General features: G+C 44.4%; 1 protein-coding gene across 1 annotated transcript in view; it reads left to right on the top strand.

Annotated features, from left to right (window-relative positions):
• The window catches only part of LOC126412450 (ionotropic receptor 93a), a 200,096-nt gene that overhangs the window by 145,623 nt on the left and 29,656 nt on the right, over positions 1-24,817 (top strand). The window contains exons 7-8 of the mRNA XM_050082056.1: positions 2,440-2,539; positions 13,865-14,060. Of these exons, the coding sequence (XP_049938013.1) occupies positions 2,440-2,539; positions 13,865-14,060 (296 nt within the window). The remainder of the gene's footprint in view (positions 1-2,439; positions 2,540-13,864; positions 14,061-24,817) is intronic.

Raw genomic sequence — 24,817 nt, forward strand, 5'->3', positions numbered from 1 at the left:
GGTGCTGGAGCCAGTTGTCCTTCCTTACCTTCAGGGCTCGGCCACAGCCATATTTCAACAGGATAATGCGCGACCACACGTGGCACGCATTGTCCAAAGGTTCTTCGTCAATAACCAGATTGAATTGCTTCCCTGGCTGGCTCGCTCTCCGGATCTTTCGCCGATAGAAAACATGTGGTCCATGGTTGCTCAACGAGTGACCCAGATTACATCCCCAGCTGCCACACCAGATGATCTTTGGCAACGTGTGGAAGCTGCTTGGGCTGCTGTACCCCAGGAACACATCCAACGTCTCTTTGACCCAATGCCGAGACGTGTGGCAGCGGTGATCTCCAACAACCAACAATGGCGGCTACTCTGGCTACTGATTCTGGCAGGAACCACATGTCACAGACGTCTGTAAACGTAATCATTTGATACTTGGTCAACATGTTATCTACAAAATAAATTTTGTTGTGCTACCTCTTGTCTTTCTTGGTGTTGCATTTACGCTGACCAGCAGTGTATTATTACTCTCAAACTCTTTTGCTGAGGGAGAGAAGTTAATATTTGTTCCATTTAGGATAAGAGATGGTACGGATTCCCGATGTTTTGGGCTAATGAGCTTAGAGTGACCAACAAGTACCGCTTGGGTTTTAGATGGGTTTGGTTTTAGTCCTATGTCCTGTGCCCATTTTGATAGTGCATCGAGATCAGTATTGAAATTTTCAATAGCTTTCTTAAGATTGCTTGGTTTCGCACTTAGATACAACTGAAGGTCATCAGCATACATATGATATTTGCAATAAGTCAGAACCGATGACACATCATTGACATACAGAGAGAAGAGTATGGGGCCTAGTACTGAGCCTTGGGGAACGCCTGACACTACCTGCCGTCATTGTGATTTTATATTCCCGGACAGGAAGTGTTGCTGACGAGACGTCATGTATGAGCGAAACCATTGCACTGCACTTGGTGAGAAATTTAGACCGCTAAGTTTGGCTAGTAAGATATCGAAGTCGACAGTATCAAATGCTTTGCTGAACTTTAAGAAGCAAATGATAGTCGCTTCTTGTCTGTCCACGGCAAGTTTCAGGTCATCTGTCACCTTTATCAGTGCGGATGTTGTGCTTCGATGTTTACGGAAACCTGATTGGTATTCGTCTAGTAGGCTGTTAGTAGTTAGGTGGTTGGTGAGCTGGTCATGGACTATCTATTCTAAGGCCTTTGATAGTGCAGGAAGAAGGCAGATGGGGCGGTAGTCAGAGGGTGCTGTGGCGATGTCCTTCTTAGACAGTGCCTTAATTTGTCCCAGTTTCCAGGCCTCAGGGAAAACACTTGTGATTAATGAATCGTTGAAAATGTCTGTTATAGAGGGCAGTAGTTGATCAATAATAAGTTTTACCATCTGGATAGTGATGCCATCATGTCCAGTAGATGCAGATCTAATCCGCATTATGGCTTTCTTGACAGTATTGCAAGTGACGTGACGTAGATAGAATTTTTCTTTGCTACAGTCGTTCATCCCCATTAAGTAATTTTGCCTAAACCGAGACTACGGAGATTTTTCCACAGAATAGCTGGTCTACATCTATTGTCAGCTAATGTACGGGCATGCCTGAGCTTAGCGTTTCTCACCGCTTGACTGACTTTGTTTCGCTTCTGCTTGTGTACACTGTGATTTTCAGGTGTAGGGTGCTTCTTGTATGCTCGATGTGCAGCGTCTCTGAGATTCATGATGACCTCCCTCTGTTTCCTCAACGTTAGTGTAAGTTTCCATTCGTGTAGGAACGAGTAAATCCTTAGAAGATCAGGCCATTTGTATTTTGACAAGTTGCTTCATGCTTTTTCAGTAGCGATTACTTCCCACAACCAATAACGGTTTTCTGTTATTAGTCAGTCCGATTGGGGGAATGCCTCGGGGGTGGTCCTGCAACGAAACACCATAACCAGCAATCTGAAGCATTGCTATAAATAGGACGACACGTAGAATGTGAGACGAGCGAAAGGCAACACTCTACCTAATTCTGTAATTCGCTCGAATTATTCTAAATCGTTAACAGAAATTTTACACTATTTTAATTCTTCGAAAAGCAGATAGCCGCACAATAAACTATTACACAGTCAACAATTATGTCTCAACCCTTAGGCTCCACAAAGAATGAGAGTAAAGCGGTCGCAACCCTGAAACACAAATGGTCTAGAACCCACCACATAGCGCAGTCAGTATGTCCAGCTAACATTTTGGTAGGAGCCACACAGCGAACCACCGGCACATCCGAGGAAGGCCGCTGTATATTTCTTATACTGTGGAAAATGATACCATTATTTCGGCTCTCTCAGAATTAATCCCTCTAGTTGTTTTCAGAGATACATTCCGATTGCGAAAGTTCAAACATCGGCCGCATGGTTTTAGAAACGCCACGTATCAATTCACAGTAATTACGTTTGTTTCAGAACAATGATGAGTACAGCTTCCTCAATCTGTCGTTGCAAGCTGGATACGGCCAGTTCGTCGACGTAAGCGACACTGAGATGCTACTGAGGATAAAAAAGGGTAAGTAATATCAAAGCTCATCGCAAAGAATATGAAAGGCGACCATAACTGGCTTCTGGTATTGCTCCGCCGTATAGGCGAACTCATGCTGAAATCTTGTGCTAACTTAGTAATGCCGCCCTTGAGCTACAGCTATAGTAGTGTATTTCCTGAAAGACTGAAGTATGCAGCAGCATTTATAGAAATGGTGATAAGCAACTGACCTGTAATTATACACCGAGCTCCTTCCTCCCTACCTTGCCATTTTTTAGATTTCTTTTCTATTTTTACTTATTTATTTTCTTGTTAGAAGGGGTAACCTGGAACAGAACACTGGATCATCTTTCTGAGGATAACCTATTAACAGCAGCTCAGTTTGGCTGCTGTAGAGACTTCTTTACCAAAAAAGCAAAATATGATCTCACGAAGTCAGCTGTGGAAGAACTAACCAAGAAAAAATGTCCTATTGGCATTTCCTGTGATATTACCGAGGACTTTGATTATGTAGTTTATAAAGATCTAATAGAGAAATTAAAATGGCAGGGCGTTACAGGCCGTTCTCTTGCATGCATGGAGTCGTATCTTACCAGTCGAAAACAGAGAGCCACGTAGCAAATATATAGGAATAAGATTAAATTCGGAGTGGGGATAACATTGAAGTTATTGTACCACAATGTTCACTGCTTGCCCCAGTCCTTTTCTTGTCTTACGTAAATGGTTTACCCAGTGCATTGGAGGACTCTTCACAAAAAGCTAATGTGTGTGATGACACATTATTTTGGTACAAAACCCAAACCCATACCTATCCCATAAAGCCAAGAGAAAAATGGCGGGGAATGAAATTTCAAGTAATTCGGTTTGCCTTACAAAAATGTTTTATATGGATGAAGCAAAGCTACGTTCTTCGCTGTAGTTACTTTCTGAGTGGATATTTTACTTATCGCGCAAAAAATTAAAAACCACTATTTTTGGATTCACGCATGGTTTCCTCTACGCAGTCTTTGTCATTCGATTTTGATTGAAATATATGGTAAAAAAATTATTTTTCCGCATCTCATAGCTTTACGTCAGAGCTTGACAATAAATTGGTTTTCTTTTCTTTGTTGCCTGTAGGGAAACCGCGCATATTTTGAAAAGTTTACAGTGAAAAATACAGTCTCTGGCCAATTTACTTTTGGTGCATTTTACAGCTGCGTAAGTAATGTAGCCATCATATCTAAAAAAATTTTAACTCTTGGAGCAAAGCCGTACCTCTTTCCAGTCTCGCGTGAATACGAGGCACATTTTGGCGCTTGGCCGCGACGATACGACGATACGCGACGCGCCACATTTGAAACTGTGGCCGCTCGCTGCGCTGTGAGGGATTGTCTCGTGTTGCTGTCGATACAAGCCCAAAGCATTCACTTCCCCGCGTGCTTTCATGCTGGAAAGACATCTTGACCTGAGTATTCCTTTCTGTGCTCCGTATAGTCAACATTTCGTTCACTCAAGAGGACTGTTCGAAGATGATATCTTTCGACCAGCTTGTTGAGAAAAGCCTTGTCTGTGGTAATGCACTAGCAAATCGTATTCGAGGAGCAGATGTCTCGAGGAAGATAGCAACGGGAATGAAAGAAACAGGGAAGAATTTGCTGTGGAATCTGTATCATCCTTTTTAATCCACAGACATCGTGAAACTTCCTGACAGATTAAAACTGTATGCCGGACCGAAACTCGAACTCGGGACCTTTGCCTTTCGCGGGCAAGTGCTGAACCAACTGAGCTACCCCCGCACGACTCACGCCCCCTCCTCACAGCTTCAATTCTGCCACTATCTCATCTCCTACCTTCCCAAACTTGCTTGTTGCTGTTTCTTATTCAGATAACAAACCCACGGGTTCGGTCGCTGACTGTAAAATGTTAATCGTTTTCTAAAAATTACTTCATTCGAAACTGAAATGGAGGAGCCCCTATTCAAGGATCTGAAAATATTACCTGCAGGTACACAAAATGAGCAAGCCCCAGCTTCAGTACATTTAAACATGCAGCTTCGAATAGAAGTTGTCTACAGATGCTTCGACGAACAGATGTGGCTACAGTTGAAGTTTAATCTTCGGGTGCCACGACGGTGTAAAAATATGTGTTGCTTTGTCAGAATGGCCGATACTAGTTGCTCCAAAAAGTGGTAACGTCTGAACTCATTCTGTAGAATTCATGGAATTTCTGTTCGTGTTGAGAGAGCTCACGAGAAAACACTGCCAAATTGTCTCTGTAAGCCCATCGTCATACAGTTTAGTTGCGGGACCTCGACTGTTCAACATAAAATGTCGTGTCATTCGCCTTCAGCTGTCTAAATTTCCAGTCCTTTTATTTGATCAACCAGTTTGAGCACTACATTGCGCCACCTTCAGGTCCCCTGACCGACTTGTAGGAAGAATCCCACCTCTGGTCCAGTCAGAATAGGAGCTGGAATTCAAAACACTGGTACCCGTAGAATTTTACTTGACACAGCAAGCCCTTCGATCATCACTTGCCGACGCCAGCCAAACTGTTTGATACAAATGGCATTGTATGGGTGCACGCAGTACTTCCATTGCTTTTTCAGTTCTTTGAGCTTTAAATATTAATAAGCCACAATAACATCCTTTCCAGAAGAGCTCATGACTGCAAGTAAGCCTGAAACTTGATTCGGGCGTTTTGTTTATCGTAATACAGGTCGTATCGCGTATTGTATCGCATCGCGCCAGTGGAAACAGGGGTATCGCCCACATACGAGGTCTGTTCAAAAAATCCCGGAACTTTGGCCACAAATTTTTTACACTTATCTTTTACTTAATGTGCATGGTCTCCTTCGAAATACTCTCCTCCACGCTTTTTCACTTCCAGAAACAGTCTTGGTACTCCTCTTGCTGGATCGTGCGAAGCGCCGTCTGCAAATTTTCTTTTATCTCCTCTGTTGTTGAAAATCTTCGTCCTTTCAAGCACTCCGTCTGCAGGCCACGAGGGGCCTACCGGGACCATCCGATCGCCGTGTCATCCTCATGGGTGGCGTGGGGTCAGCATACCGCTCACCCGGTCGTTATGAGGGTATTCTTGACCGAAGCCGCTACTATTCGGTCGAGTAGCTCCTCAATTGGCATCACGATGCTGAGTGCACACCGAAAACTGGCAACAACGCATGGCGGCCTGGGTGGTCACCCATCCAAGTGCCGACTACGCCCGACAGCGCTTAACTTCGGTGATCTCACGGGAACCGGTGTATCCACTGCGGCAAGGTCGTCCTTTCAATTTTGGAAATAAAGAAAAGCCGTAGGTCAGGTCTGAAGGGTATGGATGATGGTATGGAGGATGCGGGAGCACAGTGATTTCGTTTTCTGCGCAATAGTCACGCACCAACGGAGATGAATGTACGAGAGCGTTATCCTGATCCAAGAGCCGTGAATTGTCTCGTTTCATTCTCATATTTTCTCGCAGGGGTCACAACACGTGCCGATAGTACCATCGATTAACAGTTTGTCCCTGTGGCACGAATTCATGATGAATTAATCCTTCAAAGTCAAAGAAAACCATCAGCATTGCTTTGACATGCGACCTGACCTGACGAGCTTTCTTTGGTCTTGGAGAACCTTTCCCGACCCATTGTGAAGATTGAATTTTTGCTTCAGCTTCATAACCGTAGACCCACGTCTCATGACCAATGATGATTCTCTTAAGGAATATCTCGTTCTCATTTGCACGATCCAAAAGCTCTTCACATATTGCAAGGCGAAGGTCTTTCTGGTCTCGACTCATGAGCTGTGGGAGGAACTTGGCGGCAACACGATGCATTCCAAGATGCTGTGTCAGAATTTCATGACAGGATCCAACTGAAACGTTATATTCTTCTGCAATATCTTGGACAGTCAATCTTCAATTGGCACGCACTATTTCCTTGACGTTCCTGACATGAACGTCGTCGGTACACATCGAAGGGGTCCTGAACGAGGGTCATCTTTAACTTTGATCCGGCCATTTGTAAACCGTGTGAACCATTCGTAACACCAAGTACGGCTTAAATACTTGTCACCGTAGGCTCCCTGCATCACTTGGTATGTCTCTTAAGGGTTTTCTTGAGTTTCACGTAAAATTTAGTGCAGACGCGTTGCTCCTCTAACACTGACATCTCTAAATTCGCAAACTGTGCGATCCAAAGTTCTACTCAATACACACAGCAATGAAACTTCAGCAGTTATGTTTTAAGCACAGGCCTGTGCAGGGATGCCAACCGCATTTCACTTCAACACACCATTGGCGCGAAATCACGAATGTTCCGCAATTTTTTGGACAGACCTCGTAAGCGATGCGTCGCGCAACCATTACTACACCGAATCATATCGCATATCGTATCCCCTCTGTGCGAACCACGCCTTAGATCTCCATGTAAAAGGTGCCCACTGTTTATTAAAATATCGATAACGTCAAAGTATTCGTAACTGCTTCTTCGGTGAGTCACACTTTTCCCATATACGAGTAACATGTACTTTTCGTAGCAGCGAGCTTCGTATGGAGCAAAACAAGGATCATCATTCTCTAACTTCCCATGATGCCAAGTCGTCTGAAGTTACATGAACTTTAACTGAATTTAGCCCTATGTTTTATCAAAAAGAAGTCGCGCAACGAACTCTAACTATAGATCTCAGACGGATCGATCAGAGGTTGAACTTTACTCAATTCCTTCTAGTATCTTTCTCTTAAAGGGTGCTTTAGTTTAGAAACCACAGGAGGTGGGGTGGCGTGCTTGTATACACACTGGAGAAAAGTTCAACGAACTAAATTGATAGCAAATGTACATTTATTCGCAAAATGGTTGTTGTCCTGAACATCAGAAAACATTTAACACATATAAAATCCTAATACTATGATACCGTGAGTTTAATCTGTTTGGCATTACACCGATCATCATTGTTTGAGAATTAGGTTGATTAAGGAGCGCAAAATGAATGATCAAGTGCTCACACACAAAGATTCAAACATTCACAGAATGTATGACATTTACTCGCAGTTGTGGAATCTATCTGACGTTAGCTGCATTAGGTACGAAGATATTACCTACTGATGAGATATGAATATTTATTCTAGACATGCATTAGAACCCGGGCGTAACGATTGTCGCGAGCAGTCACCTTAACAATTTTGGCTGTGCGAGCACACTTCCAGGACCGAACCAAACTTCAGTATGACATACTGCCTACGACCACATCGCTCACAACTTTGGTTGGATTCCCACCTCATCGTTTCAACGAGACAAACGTACTTGTCGTTAGTATTATGACTGCCATTTTTTCCGTTGAGGGTTGTAATACGTGTTTTTAACAATGTCTGAAGAAACGGACATTGGTGACCATCTTGCAGTAGCGGGAATCCAACTCACGTTCGAGTGACGGGGCCGTAGACATACGGAAGTCTGAGACGGTCCTAGGAGCGTGAACGGATAAAATTAAGGCGGCCGCTCACAACAAGCGGAAATTCCGGCCCGGCACAAATTTCATTGTCGTCATTCCCCTTGCACAACTGATGGTTGTTCATCGTCGCAACTGCATATATATTTCATAACTGCTGTAGTCGAAGCAGTACCTGTTCCTTCGGGAGCATGCATGTCGGAAGGAACATTGCATCATTCTCCTTGACAACTCAGGCACTGCAATATCGTATTAATCGGCATCCAGATGCAAGAAGTGATCGTGACCGAATGTAAGACAAGTGCGGCCCCTTCTGAAACTAATTAAATAATAGCAAAATTATCACTTGCGAAAACCCCATAATGTTGCTGACAAATGACTAAAAACTACAGAAAATTCTTAACACGAAAGACTGAGCTGACCCCCATTCAAAATCACCTTCCAAGTGCACACAGAAGCGCAGATCATACTCACAACATACCGGCACCGCTACTGCTCAGTGACTAATTAATTCTGCACAAAATGCTGCCTCTCCTCCGTGCACAGAGAGCGAAAATACTTTGCTGGGGCGAACTGACCGACCAATCGACAAACCGAATATTTCAGTGGCGCCAGACGTCTTCACCAAACAGAAGGTAGAAGAAACAACGACTGTTCGTTTTGCTCAAAATTTTCCATCGGTTCATCGTCTAAAATTCGAACAAACGCTTGTCTTGCGCGTGTGTTTGAAGGAATCATTCAGGAGTCCACACCCTTAAGAAAGACTGGGCAGATTAATGCCCTGCCTGAGCCGTGCTTCAAGCCAGCTTCGAAAATCAAATTCAGTGGCCTCCCAAGCCCCTGCAGCGGGATGGGTATAATTAAAGTTCAGCTACTCACGGAGTTGTAGTGTGGGCTCTAATTATTGTGTTGTTGTTGTTGTGCTCTTCAGTCCAGCTCTCCATGCAACTCTATCCTGTGCAAACCTCTTTATCTCTGAGTAACCACTGCAACCTACATCCTTCTGAATCTGCTCAGTGTATTCGTCCCTAAGTCTCCCTCTGCGACTTTTAACCTGCACTCTTCTCTCCAATACTAAATATGTGATCCCTTGATGCCTCAAAACGCGTCCTACCAACCGACCCTTCTTCTAATCAAGCTGTGCCACAAATTCCTCTTCTCCCCAATTATATTCACTAACCCCTCATTAGTTACGCGACCTACCCATATAATCTTCAGCATTCTTCTGTAGCACCACATTTCGAAATCTTCAATTCTCTTCTTGTCGAAACTATTTATCGTCCATGTTTCACTTCCCTACGTAGCTACACTCCATACAAATACTTTCAGAAAATACTTCCTGACACTTAAATCTGTACTCGATGTCAACAAATTCCTTTTCTTCACAAACGCTTTCCTTGCCGTAGCCAGTCTACATGTCATATCCTCCCTACTTCGACCATCAGTTATTTTGCTCCCCAATAGCAAAACTCATCTATTACTTTGTCTCGTTTCCCAATCTAATTCCCTCAGCAACACCTGATTTAATTCAACTACATTCCATTACCCTCGTTTTGCTTTTGTTGATGTTCATCTTATATGCTCCTTTCAAGACACTGTCCATTCCGTTCAAGCGTTCATCCACGTCCTTTGCTGTCTCTGACAGAATTACAATGTCATCGGCGAACCTCAAAGTTTTTATTTCTTTTCCTTGGATTTTAATTCCTATTCAAAATTTTTATTTTGTTTCTTTCACTGCGTGCTCAGTATACAGATTGAATAACATTGGGGATAGGCTCCAGCCCTGTATCACTCCTTTCTCAACCACTGCTTCCCTTTCATGCCCCTCGACTCTTAAAACTGCCGTCTGGTGTACAAATTGCAAATAGCATTTCGCTCCCTGTATTTTACCCTCACCACCTTCAGAATTTGAAAGAGAGTATTCCAGTTAACATTGTCAAAAGCTTTCTCTAAGTCTACAAATGCTGGAAACATAGGTTTGCCTTTCCTTAATCTATCTTATAAGATAAGTTTTGTGGTCAGTATTGCCTTGCGTGTTCCAACATTTACACGGAATCAAAACTGATCTTCTCCGAGGTTGGCTTCTATCACTTTTTCCATTCGTCTGTAAATAATTCGTGTTAGTATTTTGTAGCCATGACTTATTAAGCTGATAGATCGCTAATTTTCACACTTGCTTAACACCTGCTTCCTTTGGATTGGAATTATTATATTCTTCTTGAAGTCTGAGGGTATTTCGCCTGTCTCATGCATCTTGCTCAACAGATAGAAGAATTTTGTCACGGTTGGCTCTCCCAGAGCTATCAGTCCCAATGGAATGTTGTCTGCTCCCGGGGCCTTGTTGCGACTGAGGTCTTCCAGTGGTCTGTCAAATTCTTCATGCAGTATCATATCTCCCATTTCATTTTCATCTACATCCTCTTCGATTTCCATAATATTGCCCTCAAGTACATCTCCCTTGTATAGAACCTCTATATACTACTTCTGCCTGTCTGCTTTCCCTTCTTTGGACTGGTTTTCCATCTGCGTTCTTGATATTCATACAGATGGTTCTCTTTTCTCCAAAGGTCTCTTTTTTTCCTGTTGGCAGTATATATCTTACCCCTACTGATATATACCTCTACATCCTTACATTTATCCTCCAGCCATCGCGCTTAGCCATTTTGCACTTCCTGTCGATCTCATTTTTGAGATGTTTGTATCCCTTTTAGCCTGCTTCATTTACTGCATTTTTATATTTTCTCCTTTCATCAGTTAAAATCAATATCTCATCTGTTACCCAAGGATTTCAACTAGCCCTCGTCATTTTACCTACTTGAGCCTCTGCTACCATCACTATTCCATCTCTCAAAGCTACCCATTCTTCTTCTACTGTATTTCTTTCCCCTGTTCTGGTCAATTGTTCCCTAATGCTCTCTCTGAAACTCTCACAACCTCTGGTTCTTTCAGTTTATCCAGTTACCATCTCCTTAAGTTCCTACCTTTCTGCAGTTTCTTCAGTTTTAAACAACAGTTCATAACCAATAAATTGTGATCAGAGTTCGCATCTGCCCCTGGAAATGTCTTACAAGTTAAGACCTGGTTCCTAAATCTCTGTCTTACCATGATATAAGTTATCTGAAACCTTCCAGTGTCTCCAGCCCTCTTCCAAGTATACAGCCATCTTTCATGATTCTTAAACTAAGTGTTAGCTATGATTAAGTTATGCTCTGTGCAAAATTCCACCAGGTGGCTTCCTCTTTCATTCATTAACCCCAATCCATATTCACCTACTACTTTTCCTTCTCGTCCTTTTCCTACTATCGAATTCCAGTCGCTCATGACTATTAAATTTCATCTCCATTAACTATCTGAATAATTTCTTTCATTGCATAATAGATTTTCTCAGTCTCTTCATCATCTGCGGAGCTAGTTGGCATATAAACTTGTACTACTGTGGTAGGCGTGGGCTTCGTGTCCGTCTTGGCTACAATGATGCCTTCACTATGCTGTTTGTAGTAGCTTGCATGCACTCGGGAAAAATTACAGCTGTAGTTTCCCCTTGCTTTCAGCTGTTCACAGTACCAGCAGAGCAACGCCGTTTTGGTTAGTGTTACAAGGCCATATCAGCCAATCATCCAGACTGTTGCCCCTGGCCGGCCGTGGTGGCCGAGCGGTTCTAGGCGCTACAGTCTGGTACCGCGCGTCCGCTACGGCCACAGGTTCGAATCCTGCCTCGGGCATGGATGTGTGTGATGTCCTTTGGTTAGTTAGGTTTAAGTAGTTCTAAGTTCTAGGGGACTGATGATCTGGGCAGTTAAGTCCCATAATGCTCAGAGCCATTTGAACCATTTGTTGCCCCTGCAGCTACTGAAAATGCTGCTGCCCCTCTTCAGGAACTACACGTTTGTCTGGCCTCTCAGTTGTGGTTGCACCTATGGTACGGCTATCTGTATCGCTGAGGTACGTAAGCCTCCCCGCCAACATCAAGGTCCTTGGTTCATTGGGGGGGGGGGGGGGGAGTAATTATCGTATGACAGCACTTGACAGCGAAATTTGGCAGCTATTCTAGTGTGTTAATGGGTAACAGATTACGCTGGAAAAATTTTTAAATTTTGGTCATGAGTTGCAAATATGAAGATGTGAATGCAAGAAAGACATGTAGGAATGTTTCCATGTACTGTACAAAGTGTACATATATAATGGATCAGGAACGGGATGTGAAACAAGTGAGAAAGGCGTAATATTAATTTTATTGCTAACCACAACTTACACAATTTGTTCAATATGAGCATCAAAGACATCGACGAGATGCTGAAAAACTCCAGATTTGCACCCCTGCTGGCCAAAATTGGACATAATTTTTCCCAGCGTAAATTGGTTCCGCATTAATGGATGAGCACATCTATCAAGTTTCGCTGGCAAACGATAATTACAGCCCACACTGGACCTCCCTGAGTAGCTACCTTTTAATTATAACCACTCGATACAAGGGCAAACTAAAAAAGTCCACCTGAATCGACCACACAATCAGTTACGTCCTCATTCATACAATCTAGCAATTATTCATGTTTATGAAAGGTGGTTAAAGATTCATGGGATGCTGAATATCAGACGTAATAAAAATGAAAATAGCACTCTAGTCAGTTTCCATTGTGGACCCCCCCCTCCCCCTCTTCCCTGGGATGGTAAAAATGCTATTGAAATTCAAGCAGAGAAAAGATAATTGCAGAACTTGATAAAACTACAAAATATCATGAAAGGTAGACTGACTGCCGTCTTTCACTTGTCATCCCATTTTACTGTGCTGATTCTATACGAATCACTGGCAAGTAGACACCACTTCACTTCCATGACTTGCGTGAGCGGTGGAGGATCACATGACCCTTTGGTACCATCTCTGCACCATCTACAGAGCTCCAAAGAGACCAGTGTGCTCATTTAAGAGAGTTGGCTGGTATTTTGTCTGGTGAAATTTTATCTTATTTATAGGAGGGCTATTCGGAAAATAAGGAACGATCTGTCGCCAAATGGAAACAACAGTAAAAATTTGATGAAGCTTTGCACTGATGTGTTGGGCAGTGTCTCCAGTATGACTGTAGATAATAGCGTCAAGCCACTACTCTGTTCTGAGCGCACAGTGATCACGTTAAGATGTCTAGAAAACAGTGTCTCCCGTTAAGTATGAAAGACTACCGAGCGACTTCGCCTGATTTCATGCAACTCCACATAATGTACCTGTCATGGATTTCCTTTTTTATGATAGTTCTCGGCCACAAACTGCAGGGGCAGTGAGTACGCTCCTGTGGCGTTTTCGATGGGAAGCGTTTGGTAAGCGACCATACAGCCCGGTCTTGGCTCCCTCCGAGTCTTCATCTTTACCCAAATGAACCGTTGGCTATGAAGACAGCGAGTTGCAGTCCAACATAGAGAACAGTCACAAAGCACTGGAGGTTCCCTTTTGTATTGGAAAGTTGGTACAACGCAACGACAGATGTCTACATTGGAGTGGCGACTATGTAGAGAAGTAGCTGGAAGGTATAGCTAACTGTTGCAAATAACAGTTTTGATTTTCACTTTGGTTTTGATTTCGCGACTGATCGGTCCTTACTTTCTAAATAGCCCTCCTATTTTATATCTGTAACAGAATAAGTCAATAACTTAATCGGCATGTGTTTCAGTGTACATCACCAGCTTACTAAATGCGTTAGATGATTGTTGCCTGGCCGGCCGGTGTGGCCGAGCGGTTCTAGGCGCTTCAGTCTGGAGCCGTGCGACCACTACGGTCGCAGGTTCGAATCCTGCCTCGGGCATGGATGTGTGTGATGTCCTTAGGTTAGTTAGGTTTAAGTAGTTCTAAGTTCTAGGGGACTGATGACCTCAGAAGTTAAGTCCCATAGTGCTCAGAGCCATTTGAACCATTTGACTGTTGCCTCTAAATGTTTGACAGATGACTTGGTTTACCTGAGGGAGAAACAGCACGTGGAACACACTATGTTCAGAGATTACCTGGAGAAGACGCGCAACCCCAAAGTGGAGGAGAAAGATCGCTGCACTTTTGTGATGACAAAGGTGCCTTTCTTGCACCTACCCATCGCTTTCTACTATCCGCTCAACAGCAGCTTGGCTCACATATTTGATCCACTGTAAGTATGAAGAAAAATCGAATGAATTTGTCTGAAGACTAAATGCTGTCATGCTTCCAATCTGACTTCATCTTCTTCTCTTTCTTGTGACTTTTCTTCACATAGGCACAGGTCCGGTCATGATTGGTAACGGAGTGGCGTGGTTAATTTAAGGGGTGAGGTCTTTACATTGCCGCCATCCCTGGTGGGACAGAATACATATATTCCAGCTGTGTGCGTGTAGTGTCATTCATTATAAAATGACCGAAAATTTTTCCAGTGTTTGCAAACCGAGTAACGGAGGTGGGAGTTGGCTAGTAGCCCAATATTAATCTAGTGGGATGTGGAAAACTGCACGTCCAGGCTGGTGCTTTAACACACACTTAGCTGTCTGGGCGGGTCTGCTTCATGTTGACTGGAAAAATTATTTTCCTACTGAACAGAATACCACTGGTCGGATCCTATCATTACAGTTACACCGTTGGCATTTCCCTCCGTGGTCATACGAAGTTCTGGGAATTCCCGTGCCGTAGTATCATAGCTTGTCATTAGAGGAGCCAGAACAAAATAGCGCTGGATATGAATAAAGTGGAATATTTATTTATTTATTTACTTGTCAAGTTTCGTAGGACCAAATTGAGGAGCAAATCTCCAAGGTCATGGAACGTGTCAGTACATGAAATTACAACATAATCGTAATAACAGATAAAAATAAATGTTCATGAACCTTAAAAAAGTCAGCCCATAAGTTTAAGTGAACGCTATCAGCAATACAATAAAAATCAGATTAATTTTTCAAGGAACTAGTCGACAGAATAGAAGGAGTGACCCATGAGGAAACTCTTCAGTTTCGATTTGAAAGCGCGTGGATTACTGCTAAGATTTTTGAATTCGAGTGGCAGCTTAATGAAAATGGATGCAGCAGTATACTGCACACCTTTTGCACAAGAGCTAAGGAAGTCCGATCCAAATGCAGGTTTGATTTCTGCAGAGTATTAACCGAGTGAAAGCTGCTTATTCTTGGGAATAAACTAATATTGGTAACAAGAAACGACAATAAGGAATATACGTATTGAGAGGCCAATGTCAAAATACCCAGACTCGTGAACAGAGGTCAACATAAGGTTCGTGAACCAACACCACTTATTGCCCGAACCACCCGTTTCTGAGCCAAAAATATCCTTTTAGAATGAGAAGAGTTACCCCAAAATATAATACCATACGACAATAGCGAATGAAAATAAGCAAAGTAGACTAATATTCGTGTCGAACGATCATTCACTTCTGATACCGTTCGAATAGTAAAAATGGCAGTATTAAGTCTTTGAACAAGATCCTGGACGTGGGCTTTCCACGACAGCTTATTATCTATCTGAACACCTATCTTGCAAGAATCCGTTTTCTCCATTTTAAGGCGAACAACACTACCACAAAGCATACTGGAGTGGCGGAAATGTATGGCAACTATGCACCATTAAATGGAACAGTGTTTAGGTGGTGCAGAAGCTTCCAGTGTTGCCAACCCACACTAAATGGCAGAGAACGAAATGCCCCAATTTCTCTCTCTCTCTCTCTCTCTCACTCACTCTCAAGAGCTGAGAATCATAAGAGACAAGGAAATCCTGTTGTTCAAAGACCAGTGTATAACAATCGAGGCGTTTGTGTAAAAAGTGAAAATATGTCATGGATCAGTTTTCATCATATTGCACATTTTGAACAAGACAAAGTCGGCCAGGGTGGCCTAGCGGTTCTAGGTGCTACAGTCTGGAACCGCGCGACCGCTACGGTCGCAGGTTCGAACCCTGCCTCCGGCATGGATGTGTGTGATGTCCTTAGGTTAGTTAGGTTTAAGTAGTTCTAAGTTATGGGGGACTGATGACCTCAGAAGTTAAGTCCCATAGCGCTCAGAGCCATTTTGAACAAGACAAAGCTGATAGTCTTCCGTCGCACCTAAGTAGCTTCAAATTTCATGGATGTATATTCCGTCTTTGCTACTAAATAAAAGGCAGTTTTTTTGCCATTACGTTTCGCCTCTTTTATTTGAGAAGCATGTTCAGTGGCCTGTAATACATGTTAGTCTTCATATATACAGAAGGAAAAAAATCGTAACAACAAAAAGTAATCAGTATAGGGTAATGAAATTCGGGAATACATTTGTCTAGATTACACATGTAAGTGAGTAACATAGCAAGACCACAGGTTAACGTAAGTGCGAGATCAGCAATTGCAAATGTGAAATGCTGATTCGTTAATAACCGTTGTAACCACTAGAATTTTACTGGAATCATGTAAACGTACATGCATTATGCTGTACAGGTGCCGGATGTCCGTTTGTGGGATGGAGTTCCGTGCCTGTTACACTTGGTTGGTCAGTAGAGGTAGGGTCAGAGTTGTTTGTGGAAAATGCTGGAGTTGTTGTCTGATGATGTCCCAATGTGCTCGATTGGAGATAGACTGGGTTATCGAGCAGGCCAAGGCAATATATCAACAATTTACAGAGCATGTTGCTTTACAACTGCAATATGTGGATGAGAAATATCATGTTGAAAAACACCCCCTGGAATGCTGTTCATAAATGGTAGCACAACATGTCGAATCACAAGGTTCACATACAGATTTGCAGTCAGAGTGCGTGGGATAGCCACGAGAATGTTCCTGCTGTCGTACGGAATTGCACCCCAGACCATAACCTCAGATGTAGGTCCAGTGTGTCTAGCATGTAGACCGGTTGGTTGTAGGTACTTAACTGGCTTCCTCGTAGGCAAACACACGGCCATCACTGGCACCGAGATATCTACATCTACATCTACATCTACATCTACATTGATACTCCGCAAGCCACCCAGCGGTGTGTGGCGGAGGGCACTTTACGTGCCACTGTCATTACCTCCCTTTCCTGTTCCAGTCGCGTATGGTTCGCGGGAAGAACGACTGTCTGAAAGCCTCCGTGCGCGCTCTAATCTCTCTAATTTTACATTCGTGATCTCCTCGGGAGGTATAAGTAGGGGGAAGCAATATATTCGATACCTCATCCAGAAACGCACCCTCTCGAAACCTGGCGAGCAAGCTACACCGCGATGCAGAGCGCCTCTCTTGCAGAGTCTGCCACTTGAGTTTATTAAACATCTCCGTAACGCTATCACGGTTACCAAATAACCCGGTGACAAAACACGCCGCTCTTCTTTGGATCTTCTCTATCTCCTCCGTCAACCCGACCTGGTACGGATCCCACACTGATGAGCAATACTCAAGTATAGGTCGAACGAGTGTTTTGTAAGCCACCTCCTTTGTTGATGGACTACATTTTCTAAGCACTCTCCCAATGAATCTCAACCTGGTACCCGCCTTACCAACAATTAATTTTATATGATCATTCCACTTCAAATCGTTCCGTACGCATACTCCCAGATATTTTACAGAAGTAACTGCTACCAGTGTTTGTTCCGCTATCATATAATCATACAATAAAGGCTCCTTCTTTCTATGTATTCGCAATACATTACATTTGTCTATGTTAAGGGTCAGTTGCCACTCCCTGCACCAAGTGCCTATCCGCTGCAGATCTTCCTGTATTTCGCTACAATTTTCTAATGCAGCAACTTCTCTGTATACTACAGCATCATCCGCGAAAAGCCGCATGGAACTTCCGACACTATCTACTAAGTTATTTATATATATTGTGAAAAGCAATGGTCCCATAACACTCCCCTGTGGCACGCCAGAGGTTACTTTAACGTCTGTAGACGTCTCTCCATTGATAACAACATGCTGTGTTCTGTTTGCTAAAAACTCTTCAATCCAGCCACACAGCTGGTCTGATATTCCGTAGGCTCTTACTTTGTTTATCAGGCGACAGTGCGGAACTGTATCGAACGCCTTCCGGAAGTCAAGAAAAATAGCATCTACCTGGGAGCCTGTATCTAATATTTTCTGGGTCTCATGAACAAATAAGGCGAGTTGGGTCTCACACGATCGCTGTTTCCGGAATCCATGTTGATTCCTACATAGTAGATTCTGGGTTTCCAGAAATGACATGATACGCGAGCAAAAAACATGTTCTAAAATTCTACAACAGATCGACGTAAGAGATATAGGTCTATAGTTTTGCGCATCTGCTCGACGACCCTTCTTGAAGACTGGGACTATCTGTGCTCTTTTCCAATCATTTGGAACCCTCCGTTCCTCTAGAGACTTGCGGTACACGGCTGTTAGAAGGGGGGCAAGTTCTTTCGCGTACTCTGTGTAGAATCGAATTGGTATCCCGTCAGGTCCAGTGGACTTTCCTCTATTGAGTGATTCCAGTTGCTTTCCTATTCCTTGGACACTTATTTCGATGTCAGCCATTTTTTCGTTTGTGCGAGGATTTAGAGAAGGAACTGCAGTGCGGTCTTCCTCTGTGAAACAGCTTTGGAAAAAGGTGTTTAGTATTTCAGCTTTACGCGTGTCATCCTCTGTTTCAATGCCATCATCATCCCGTAGTGTCTGGATATGCTGTTTCGAGCCACTTACTGATTTAACGTAAGATCAGAACTTCCTTGGATTTTCTGTCAAGTCGGTACATAGAATTTTACTTTCGAATTCAATGAACGCTTCACGCATAGCCCTCCTTACGCTAACTTTGACATCGTTTAGCTTCTGTTTGTCTGAGAGGTTTTGGCTGCGTTTAAACTTGGAGTGGAGCTCTCTTTGCTTTCGCAGTAGTTTCCTAACTTTGTTGTTGTACCACGGTGGGTTTTTCCCGTCCCTCACAGTTTTACTCGGCACGTACCTGTCTAAAACGCATTTTACGATTGCCTTGAACTTTTTCCATAAACACTCAACATTGTCAGTGTCGGAACAGAAATTTTCGTTTTGATCTTTTCATCAGAAAACACAACAGGCCTTCACCCTGCCCTCCACTGAGCTCTCGCTTGACATCACTGAAGTCGCAGATGGCTGTGGTATTGGGCCAGTGGAGTGCACGCTACAGGGCGCCTGGCATGGAGCTGTCCTTGAAGTAACCGATTTGGAGAAATTCGTTCTCATTGTGATGCCAGCTGCTGCTCAAATTGCTGCTGCATATGCAGTATGATGCTCCAGAGCCATACACAGAACACAATGGTCAATCTTTTTGATAATCCCACATGGCTGTCCAGAGCTCAGTCTTCATGTGGGTGCACATTCTCGTAGCGACCGCTGCCAGCAATCATATATATTGGCTACATTCCTCCCAAGTCTTTATGCAGATCGCAGAGGAACATCCAGCTTCTCATAGCTCTGTTAAACGACCTCGTTCAAACTCAGTGAGGTGTTGGCAGTGGCGTCTTTTCCCGACTAACATTAACGTTCAGTTTCATAGATAACTAACGCTCTCGACCATTACAGCACGTTTTTAAAGCAAACCTATTTGCGCCACTCTTATGCGACTGGCGCGAAATTTCAATTGATATCATATTTTAGATATAGAAATATCACACAACTCCTCCTTGGTGCTGAGATTTTTTCCGTCGGTGTATAATAAAATCATCCTCTTGTTTTTTTCGGGTTAGAGACAAGTTTTGCAGCACAAGGTTCATTAGGTTTAATTATCATTTGGCGTTACTAACGATTTCCAATGTTGGTAGTCCATGTGTGTAGTCCTGGAGATGTACACTCCTGGAAATTGAAATAAGAACACCGTGAATTCATTGTCCCAGGAAGGGGAAACTTTATTGACACATTCCTGGGGTCAGATACATCACATGATCACACTGACAGAACCACAGGCACATAGACACAGGCAACAGAGCATGCACAATGTCGGCACTAGTACAGTGTATATCCACCTTTCGCAGCAATGCAGGCTGCTATTCTCCCATGGAGACGATCGTAGAGATGCTGGATGTAGTCCTGTGGAACGGCTTGCCATGCCATTTCCACCTGGCACCTCAGTTGGACCAGCGTTCGTGCTGGACGTGCAGACCGCGTGAGACGACGCTTCATCCAGTCCCAAACATGCTCAATGGGGGACAGATCCGGAGATCTTGCTGGCCAGGGTAGTTGACTTACACCTTCTAGAGCACGTTCGGTGGCACGGGATACATGCGGACGTGCATTGTCCTGTTGGAACAGCAAGTTCCCTTGCCGGTCTAGGAATGGTAGAACGATGGGTTCGATGACGGTTTGGATGTACCGTGCACTATTCAGTGTCCCCTCGACGATCACCAGTGGTGTACGGCCAGTGTAGGAGATCGCTCCCCACACCATGATGCCGGGTGTTGGCCCTGTGTGCCTCGGTCGTATGCAGTCCTGATTGTGGCGCTCACCTGCACGGCGCCAAACACGCATACGACCATCATTGGCACCAAGGCAGAAGCGACTCTCATCGCTGAAGACGACACGTCTCCATTCGTCCCTCCATTCACGCCTGTCGCGACACCACTGGAGGCGGGCTGCACGATGTTGGGGCGTGAGCGGAAGACGGCCTAACGGTGTGCGGGACCGTAGCCCAGCTTCATGGAGACGGTTGCAAATGGTCCTCGCCGATACCCCAGGAGCAACAGTGTCCCTAATTTGCTGGGAAGTGGCGGTGCGGTCCCCTACGGCACTGCGTAGGATCCTACGGTCTTGGCGTGCATCCGTGCGTCGCTGCGGTCCGGTCCCAGGTCGACGGGCACGTGCACCTTCCGCCGACCACTGGCGACAACATCGATGTACTGTGGAGACCTCACGCCCCACGTGTTGAGCAATTCGGCGGTACGTCCACCCGGCCTCCCGCATGCCCACTATACGCCCTCGCTCAAAGTCCGTCAACTGCACATACGGTTCACGTCCACGCTGTCGCGGCATGCTATCAGTGTTAAAGACTGCGATGGAGCTCCATATGCCACGGCAAACTGGCTGACACTGACGGCGGCGGTGCACAAATGCTGCGCAGCTAGCGCCATTCGACGGCCAATACCGCGGTTCCTGGTGTGTCCGCTGTGCCGTGCGTGTGATCATTGCTTGTACAGCCCTCTCGCAGTGTCCGGAGCAAGTATGGTGGGTCTGACACACCGGTGTCAATGTGTTCTTTTTTCCATTTCCAGGAGTGTATTTACTTGGTTCCCACATTGCAGATAGCTGATTTCCCGCGTTTTTTTCACTCACATTTGTAATAAAATTTCACTTGCTCTATTCACTGTGTGTTATACGTGTGTTTCGTTACAATATATAATGTTGCCAACTGTCACTGTGTCACTATCTTTGTCTTTTGCGCGCGCGCGTATGTGTGTGTGAATGAGAAAAACAAAGAATAACAAATCTTAGCCGACGCCAACTCCGAGACGACGAAGATGAACAAGATGATATGAGTGCAGGACGATGTATGTCACCATCGTCGCAAGCTAGCCGCTGCAGGGGACGCTCCCCAACACGCCGATCAAGGTCTCCATCTCAGTTTAGAAGCTCCAGCAGGTCACCTAGCCGCTGCAACCTTCCTTGGAGGTGAGGCCGCCGAAGAGAAAAATCCTTCGCCGTCGATCACTACAAAAATGATATCCTCATGGATGGCCGACCAGCCCAAGCTCTTGTGGACTCTGCAGCATCACATTCAGTCATTTTGGAGAAGTACTGTCGACAGTTGCAGAAAACCGTATTCATCGACAGCAAAACATCTATGCTGAAGGTGGCTAACGGGAAATATGTAAAACCTATAGGAAGATGTACCATTCATGTGAGTGTAAGTGGCCATTCACAGCCCTTAGAATTCATCGACTTACAAGAGTGTAGTCATGACGTCATTCTCGGATGGGACTTTTTGAAAGCTTCTCAGGCAATTATAGATTGTGGTCGCTCGAAGATTATGCTAGACGAGATGAGATACTGTGAACAGGAAGATGTGCATCCGCCTGTGTGGGGACTATGTGTGCTGGATGAAGTGATCATTCCTGCGGTCAGCGCTAGAAAGGTAACCGTCATTTGTTATGCCATGCATCAACCCATGGATCTTGTAGTGGAATGTAAGAGAAGCATACCACTGGAGAATAACTTGGTCAACCCAGCCTCTGTCGTCTCGTTTAAGAACGGATTCGGTGAATTGTGGATAGTTAACTGTCGCCGAGAACCGCAGATCTTTCCAAGACGCATGTGCGTAGCAAACGCTGAGCCGTTAACTGCAGAACAGCTGAGTGTCATAGAAACCTCCCATCCCGAGTCTGTGGGCGAAATTAGTGCTACCACTACAAGACAAGATCTTCTAGCTCGAATATCATCAGATCTCACTAAGGAACAACAGAAGAAGTTACTTGTCATTCTTCGAGAGGTCTCTGGACGCTTCAATCCACAGGTGAAGAAAAATGGTTCAAATGGCTCTGAGCACTATGTGACTTAACATCTGTGGTCATCAGTCCCCTAGGACTTAGAACTACTTAAACCTAACTAACCTAAGGACATCACACACATCCATGCCCAAGGCAGGATTCGAACCTGCGACCGTAGCAGTCGCGCGGTTCCGGACTGAGCGCCTAGAACCGCTAGACCACCGCGGCCGGCCCACAGGTGAAGAGCAAATTAGACAAATCGACAGTGAAGCACCGGATTAGCATTGGAGACCACCAACCAATAAGACAGAGAGCTTACCGTGTGTCAGCAACAGAACGTCGAATAATTTGCGACGAGGTAGAGAAAATGATGAAGAATGACATCATTCAGCCTTCGCAGGGCCCATGGTCGTCCCCAGTGCTCCTCGTCAGTAAGAAGAATGGCAGTTGGCGCTTTTGTGTTGATTACAGGAAGCTTAATAAGATAACTAAAAATGACGTTTACCCTCTTCTACGAATTGACGATGCACTAGATTGTCTGAAGCGGGCTAAGTTTTTCTAAACCCTGGGCATGTACTCGGGATACTGGCAAATCAAAGTAGATGAGGCTGATCGTGAGAAAACTGCATTCATCACCCCAGAGGCCCTGTATGAGTTTAAGGTAATGCCGTTTTGTTTGTGTAACGCACCAGCAACTTTTGAACGAATGATGTGTAATCTTCTACGTCACCTGAAGTGGACGATGTGTCTTTGTTATTCAGATGACATTATAGTGTTCTCAGAGACATTTGATGAACATATAAAGAGATTGAGGGCCGTTCTTAAGTGTCTCCAACAAGGCGGACTAAAAAACTTAATCCAAGAAAGTGTCTTTATGGAGCAAAAGAAATCAAAATTCATGGACACCTTGTGTCAAACGAAGATGTGCGGCCAGACCCAAAAAAGGTGATCTCTATAACGGAATTTCCTATTCCTAAAAGTATTAGAGATGTGAGAAGCTTCCTCGGATTATGTTCTTATTACTGTCGTTTTATCAAAGACTTTTGTATCAAAGCCAGGCCACTTCAAAAGTTGTTAACAGCTGATGCTAAATTTGTCTGGGGTGGTGCTCAACAAGACTCTTTCGATGTGCTGCGAAAAGCTCTGACGACTGACCCTGTACTTGGCCTGTATGAAGAGAGAGTACCTACAGAACTACACACAGAAGCCAGTGGGTATGGGATCGGTGCTGTTCTGATGCAAATTTCGAATGGAAAAGAGAAGCCTGTGCTTCTACGACACTTACAAAAGCCGAGAGAAAATACTCAACTACAGAAAGAGAATGTCTTGCTGTGATCTGGGCCATGTGCAAATTTCGAGAGTATCTCTATGGAAGGCCTTTCACAGTTGTTACAGACCATCATTCACTTTGTTGGTTGACAGGTCTTAAGGATCCAACAGGACGACTCGCCAGGTGGGCACTATGTCTTCAGTAGTATGACATTACCACAGTGTACAAAAGTGGAAGAAAACACCAAGATGCCGACTGTCTTTCAAGAAACCCTGTGCAAAAACATCAAGACTTTGATGAAGATAGTGACTGTCTCGCTGCACTCCAGTATCTCTTTGCTGAGCAGAAGAAGAACGCCAAGATATCTCAAATTATGCTTGCCTTAAATCGGTCAGAGGATGTGAAAGGACAATTTAAGGTAGTTAATGGATTGCTTTGCAAGAAAAAATTTGATCCGTTTGGAAAGAGGTGGCTACCAGTGATTCCTAAACACATGCGCTTAGATGTTCTACAGAAATTCCATGACACACCCGAGGCCGAACATTTGGGATTTATTAAGACATACGGTAGAATCCACAAGAGATTTTTCTGGCCAGGTTTATTTAGGAGTGTCCGTCACTATGTGTCGCACTATCGAGATTGCCAGAGGAGAAAGCAGTTCCTCAGAAACCACCTGGCCGACTCATATCAATTCCACCAGCCGAAACGCCTTTCCAGCGTGTTGAGATTGACCTCCTCGGACTATTTCCAACGTCTGCTAGTGGCAATAGATGGATTATTGTTTGCACTGATTATCTGACACGCTATGCCATTACAAAAGCCGTTAAAACAGTCGAAGCATCCGAGGTAGCCAAATTCAGCATGGAATATATTGTATTAAAACACGGTGCCCAAAGGTTGTTAACTGATGATCGAGGGAAAGTTTTTCAATCGAATCTTGTGACAGTGACAGAGATAAACAACGGTGCAGCATTACTCACCACATGACGACTGCCTACCATCCGCAAACTGACGGGCTTACTGAACGGCTTAATAAGACCTTGGCCGACATGCTATCAATATTCATCAGTGTTGAGCAGAGTAACTGGGATGAGGTGCTGCCTTTCGTGACGTTTGCCTACAACACCGCCAAAGAAGACACCACAGGATTTACGCCATTTTTCCTGGTGCATGGGCGTGAGGCTTCTACGACGATGGACGCTATGTTTCCGTTACATCCTGATGATGTGGACGTTTACTACATCGGCCAG

The sequence above is a fragment of the Schistocerca serialis genome, chromosome 7 (genome assembly GCF_023864345.2).
Source record: "Schistocerca serialis cubense isolate TAMUIC-IGC-003099 chromosome 7, iqSchSeri2.2, whole genome shotgun sequence".
Classification (NCBI taxonomy): domain Eukaryota; kingdom Metazoa; phylum Arthropoda; class Insecta; order Orthoptera; family Acrididae; genus Schistocerca; species Schistocerca serialis.